At 36.6% G+C, this 6,022-nt stretch overlaps 1 protein-coding gene across 2 annotated transcripts; it reads right to left on the bottom strand.

The window, feature by feature from the left end:
* Positions 1–428: 428 nt before the first annotated feature.
* Positions 429–5,409, bottom strand: LOC105155471 (ATP-dependent DNA helicase). Of its 2 annotated transcripts, none has more exons than XM_088877774.1 (6): positions 5,063–5,409; positions 3,761–4,045; positions 3,307–3,480; positions 3,087–3,193; positions 1,815–2,143; positions 429–1,293 (listed from the first exon to the last, which is right to left on the bottom strand). In XM_088877774.1, exons 1-6 carry the CDS (start codon positions 5,171–5,173, stop codon positions 683–685), a joined length of 1,617 nt encoding a protein of 538 aa, XP_088733900.1. In that variant the 5' UTR covers positions 5,174–5,409; the 3' UTR covers positions 429–682. The 2 variants fall into 2 exon arrangements, with proteins under 2 accessions (XP_088733900.1, XP_088733901.1); XM_088877775.1 differs by having other exon boundaries at positions 3,761–4,042.
* Positions 5,410–6,022: the final 613 nt, after the last annotated feature.

Raw genomic sequence — 6,022 nt, 5'->3', positions numbered from 1 at the left:
AATGTACTCATATTTTGAGATGCGGAGTTGCCATACAAGTACATCTATGATGGGGATTACATGACGTAATACTAAATTAAAGTTGCTGAGTGCAGCTTTAATGTGGAATATATGAGTAACACACTTAACTGGAATAGCATTTCTAGGAAATATCTGATCCCATAAAGCATACAAAGAGAGAAATGTACAGAAATAATTGGATGACATAGCTGTCTGAGCAACCTCAAGAATTACACTTTCAGACAGTTCAACCATTCTTACTTGATAGAGTTACAAGCACAACATCACTCATCAAAAAGGAGAAGAGGAGAAAAGAAAAAGGATGTTAGAAACAAAGCCTGGTGAAGAAAATTAAGGGAACGGTATATGAATACTTAGCCAATCACTGCTTGCTTCTTTTTCAGAGCGGAGGACTTCAGCCAGAAATATGAACTAGGGGATCAATGCTAATTTATTTACAGAACCAAAGCAGACAATCTCGTCTAACCTGGAAAACAACAGGGAAGTCACAGTCCTATCCTTATGCTATACCATCAGGATTCTTCATAAACATTAATCTCAGAATCCCTTCAAATGCCAGGATGAAGTTACAAATCAAAGCCTTCTAAACCACAGATTCCAATAAGAGAAACCAAAACCAGCTACCCTAGTTGCTATCAACTTATACAGCTAAAGAAACAATTTATGTAGCTTGGTATTCATCATCTTCTGCTATACCGAACAAGAACTTTGGAAACTTTGGAAGAGAAGCAATACGGGGAAGATGGAGAAGCAAGTCCCCAAATGAATCTTTTCTCGCCATGGAAGGTGCCTGCTTACAACCAGAGCCATCCTTAAAATTCCCTTCAGGAGCCTGTATGATGTTATTAGCCTTCTCGTGTGTGGAATCATTCACAAGGTCAAAGTACACGTTTTTCCCACGATCAGCAACTTCAAGACGGTTCTCTCCATCAACTTGCGAACTGGAAGCTATGGCAGGATCCTGCAATAGGCAGCAGAGAGAGTTCACCTTTTTCATTAGTGACTTCTCGTCCAAACCCGTTGCACAGTGATTGTCGCTTAGCATAACTTGGGCAATGTTTTCCAGCATGTCTTGGCATTCTGATGCCTTCTCTAAGGGTAAACTTCCAGAAGTCATTTGCTCTGAAATACAATTTCCAATGTGGTTCACAAGATCACTCATTGACATAGAGGGGCGTAGCCCTGGCACCATCAATGATTCCCAACTTTTTCGACCGCCAGAATCCTGCTCATCACTCATTTTGTTCCCTTCAATTGCTTGTGTGTCCATCACTGTTAGTATTAAAGAACATGATCAGACAGAGGATGGATTCAAAAGTATGGAAACAGTTTTGCAGAAGCTAATAGGAATGATGTCAACTCCACAATTTACCATACAATTCAGCACGAAGCCACAACTCAGAATTTATGGGACATACTAGAACTAAAAAGAAGAGAAAAATTTAGCTTCAGAGTTCTAATAGTAGTCTTCAGCAAAGGGCTGAAGCAAAAGCACACAGATGAAATGTTTGATATTCTTGTCAAACTTTTCCCATGAAAAACGGATGATTTTTATGAATAATTTATTCTAAAGAAATGCTAATAAAATTGACTATTCGATCAAGAACCATGGTAAGGTCATACATATAGAACTGACAGTAGTCCAGAGCTGATAATAGTTAGCATCTAGAACAGCCTTCTCATACGCAATGATGGTTAATTCATTAAATCTTTACGGCTATGGTTGATGCTTAAAAACCAAGTTTCAGATCCACTAAAATGAATATTCAAAAGTGTACGAAGGTATTGTATACCTGAGCTAGGTGATGGCGCTTCTTTAGATACATGTTGAGCTGTCAAAGGTTTCTGTCCAATTCTGGATGAAGGCAACTGTGCAGCAGCTGGTGATGCTGCATCCTGGAAGACAGAGATAGGGGATCCTATAGCACCAGCTGGCAGTTGACTGCACCCATCAACTTTAGATTCTTCTGAATTTTCGGAAACAGAAGCTTGTGATTCGAAGTATGGTGAATCCATAACTATTTCAGGCTGTCGGCTCAAAATACTGAGACGCATGTCACACTGGATAAGCTTTTCATAATGCTTATTTAGCACGCCTGGAGGGCATTGTATATAATGTTGCCTATTCAAATAGCATCAGAAACCCATCCAATTAGGTCAGTAGCCAACACAGTTTCCACTAATAAAACATCACTAAAACCTTTTCACTTTACGTCTATCAAGAAAATCATCATTTAAACAGCCATGAATATGTAAGTTAAACAAACTATCTTAAGTTCATTTTACATTCCAGGCCAAGCGCAACACCTAGCAGTTTTAACACGCCTGGAGGGCATTGTATATAATGTTGCCTATTCAAATAGCATCAGAAACCCATCCAATTAGGTCAGTAGCCAACACAGTTTCCACTAATAAAACATCACTAAAACCTTTTCACTTTACGTCTATCAAGAAAATCATCATTTAAACAGCCATGAATATGTAAATTAAACAAACTATTTAAGTTCATTTTACATTCCAGGCCAAGCGCAACACCTAGCAGTTTTAAACTTTAATCATGCAAACAAGAAAATGAATTCACAGAGAATCTCGACTCCTGGAAGGATTGCAATTTAATTTATCCTATGTTTGAAGGAGAAATCGTTTACCCCTATGATTGGTTTGATGCAAAACCATTACCACTGTAGGCGAGAAATCAGGCTTACACAATAAAAACTAAATCACAAGAAGAAAAGGAGAGCAAGCATGCATGATAAACGCATTGGTAATAGCCTTTACAAAGGCAGACATCATTCGGTTGCTGGGTGAGTGCAGTCATATAAAAGCAAAGCATTTATGCCAAGAACAATTAAACGGGATGCCAATCTAAAGATGTTGAACCATGTCCTTAGTTTAGACGCTAGATGTTTGTGACAACTCCAAAGCATTCAGTAGTGTGGATATGTGGAAAACACAACACCACAATCATGGAAATGTGGAAAGAACAAAGTATAGCAAAGATTTCTTTCACAAGTTTTGGTTGTTGCAATGAGAAGGAAAAGGATGAGAAATCTTTGAGGGCTTACTTATTTATGCTAGCCTGCCCATCAGTAAAGTCAGTGGTCGCCTGCCACAAAGTATGTTTTCTGGGTTGTGGATTGGTCTCCCGGAAAAAGACAGGTTGCCTAGCTAGCTGGACCACATAAGATTAAAAAACTGATTATTCTCGATAACAAACTTTCAAAAATCATTTATTTCTGATAGCTAAGAAACATGCTTGTATACATATAAAGGAAATAGGATTACCACTATGGTTAAAGTGCCAGGAGCATTGTCAGAATAATCAGCTTTCAGAGCTGTAATATCAGACCACTGGATCTCTATTTTACTCTTGAGGCCACCTTCGAGAACTTCCCAGACAAGCTTATGCTTCGCAAAATAACACTTAGCCACAAGATCACCTTCATACCTTGACACATACTGCCAGAAAATCCTATGTCAGCAATATCAGGGGAATCCTACAAACTACTGTTCACAATTTCCAACAAGCTTCTCAATCTATATGAACCTCAGGATCTTAATTAAGTGACAATTCAAAAGGAAAAAAACTACTGCAATGCCTCATTCTGCTCAACTGCTTCAAAATGCGACTTCAGATTATTCACTCTGACTATATCTTATTTATCTAATCAAAAAGAAAACATTTAAGTACACCTACTGGTTCAATAAGAATATGTAAGGCAAAGTTCATAAGCACTACCTCCCAGCTGCCAATTCGCAATAATGAAGCTGGAAAATTCGAAGCCTTCAATTTGTCGTTTGCACTTGAAGCGGTACTCCCCTTCATATCTTTCTTGTTTCCAGAGTCAGCAACTTCACTGGATGTCACAGAAACAGAAGGGCTACTTTCTTGGGAGAGCCTCATCTGGATCAAATCCAACAATGATGGACTTTTTCTTAGCCTCAAGCCCAAAGGACTTGGCTCATCAAGTGGATTATACTGCGAAGGTGGAACTGCAAATGCATGGTTGCCAGAGCTCAACTGCTGAAAAAGAAAGAATAAAGCTCCATCTCTGAGAAATTTAGCTATGCTTCTTAAATCTCCAAGAAATTAGTTAAGAACCAGTGGAACATAAAGAAAACCAAGAGGTAAAGAAATCTTATATGTTTTTTAACAATAATTCCTCAAAGATGTCAAAGAAATTATTTTATCACTGTTCATCAAGCTCTAGTATGAAGCTAATAGTTGATTGAAAACCATCAAACGTGGGAACTTCATTTTTCTTCAATCTATTTGCTACTAATTTTCTTTGTAATTCACGTAAACATGATTTCAGGAGAATTTACATGAAACAAGAAGAAAATGAAATTTGGAAACAATATAGTGGCCCAAAAATCTCCATCTCAAGTTCCATTAAGTATCTTAATACTTGAAAAGTGTTGAAATTAGTTCAGAATCCTGCAAACAAGATCTCGTTGGAATCTTTGTGATGTACAAGGTACTATGACGGAATGATGCTTGGGTCTCTAAATCACTCCATTGTTACAAACTTTGTGCCGGAGAAAGTTTATAAAGAAGTCTTATTTGGGTCACTAAAGTCATACTCATACCATCCTATTTTTCTCAACCACACCATCATTTGGAGGAGTGTGATAAGAGTTTAGAAGCTAAAAAACCTTACAGCCCTTGTCTTCAGAAGTGCCTCACTTCAGCAAAGAAATCAATGGCTGGAGGTGAGTTTCGTCCCATTCTTTCATTCTTCCTGTGTAGATTATGTTTTAACAATTTTGAGCTTCTTGATTCTTACATTTACAGCTCATTTTTCAGCCATTCCCAAAAAAATAAAAAACTAAAAAAATCATGAAAACTCCATCTGCAATGGAACCTCAACTCGATACATCACGAAACAGATCACAAGAAAAAGCCATGAACTCAAACCCAAAACCCAGATGCAACAATGACAACAAATCAAAACCCTTGACAATTCAAACTACTAAAATCAATTTCTCCCCCCACCCCCCCCCCCCCAACCCCCTTAAAAAGGGGTAAAAAAATGATAACCTGATTCAGCGGAGCGGCGGCCAAACGGGACCGTTTCGCAAGCGACCCATACTCTTCTTCAGAAAAATCCTCAACATTCTCCGAATGCAACGATCCCATCAGCTGAACCATCAAACCAACAATAAACCCTTCCCCAAAATTGACAAAATTGAAACTCCAAATCTCAATTGCAAATCCGGAATTTCAATTCGGCATAAACAAAATTCCAATTCCTTTCTCCTCAAGCACCGCAAGAAGTGAGACTCCCTCCTTCCTTCTCTTCCCTCTTTTTTGGTGGGTTGTTCTTCAGAGAATCAAGAAAGAAGAGAAAGAGGAAAAAGCAGAATGATTTACGAAAGTTAGAAATGGATTCAGTCCAAGATTTATATAATACTTTTCAATGATTCAGGTTATCCACCGAATTGACCATTTTACCCCTTTTGCGGAAGGTACTGTCCACCTGCTTCCACACTTGCTTTATTTATGCAATATTATTATAAATATATTTTCTTCTAATAGTATTGTTTCTTTATAATTTGAATCTTATATTATAAAATAAATATAATATCATACTTTTTTTATTTTTTTCTTACTTAACACCATATATAAATAATAAATATTTTATTCAATCATTGTATATATAAATAATAAATATTTTATTCAATCATTGTATACATAAATAAAATAATAAAATATGAGATATAACACCATTTTACAGTAAAAAATTCGAACTGATTATTTTACGTGAGGTAGAATATGGCATTATAAGAATTACATTATTTTCAACAGCAGTCGATAAATAGTTACTATTATAATATTGTTACTTTATTGTCATTTTCCTTTTATGAACTACTTAACAATTAATTCTAGTCAAATAATAATGGTATTATCCTCTTTAGAGATTTATTTGATTATTTTCAACGTCTAATATTCATGTACTTGGGTCAAAATAGGCAAATCAAATAATTCATTATTATTTAT

Source organism: Sesamum indicum, linkage group LG2, assembly GCF_026168435.1.
Source record: "Sesamum indicum cultivar Baizhima isolate 11 linkage group LG2, ASM2616843v1, whole genome shotgun sequence".
Lineage (NCBI taxonomy): Eukaryota > Viridiplantae > Streptophyta > Magnoliopsida > Lamiales > Pedaliaceae > Sesamum > Sesamum indicum.
Note: the sequence above shows the minus strand (reverse complement) of the source record. Positions and strands in the feature narration are given on the sequence as shown.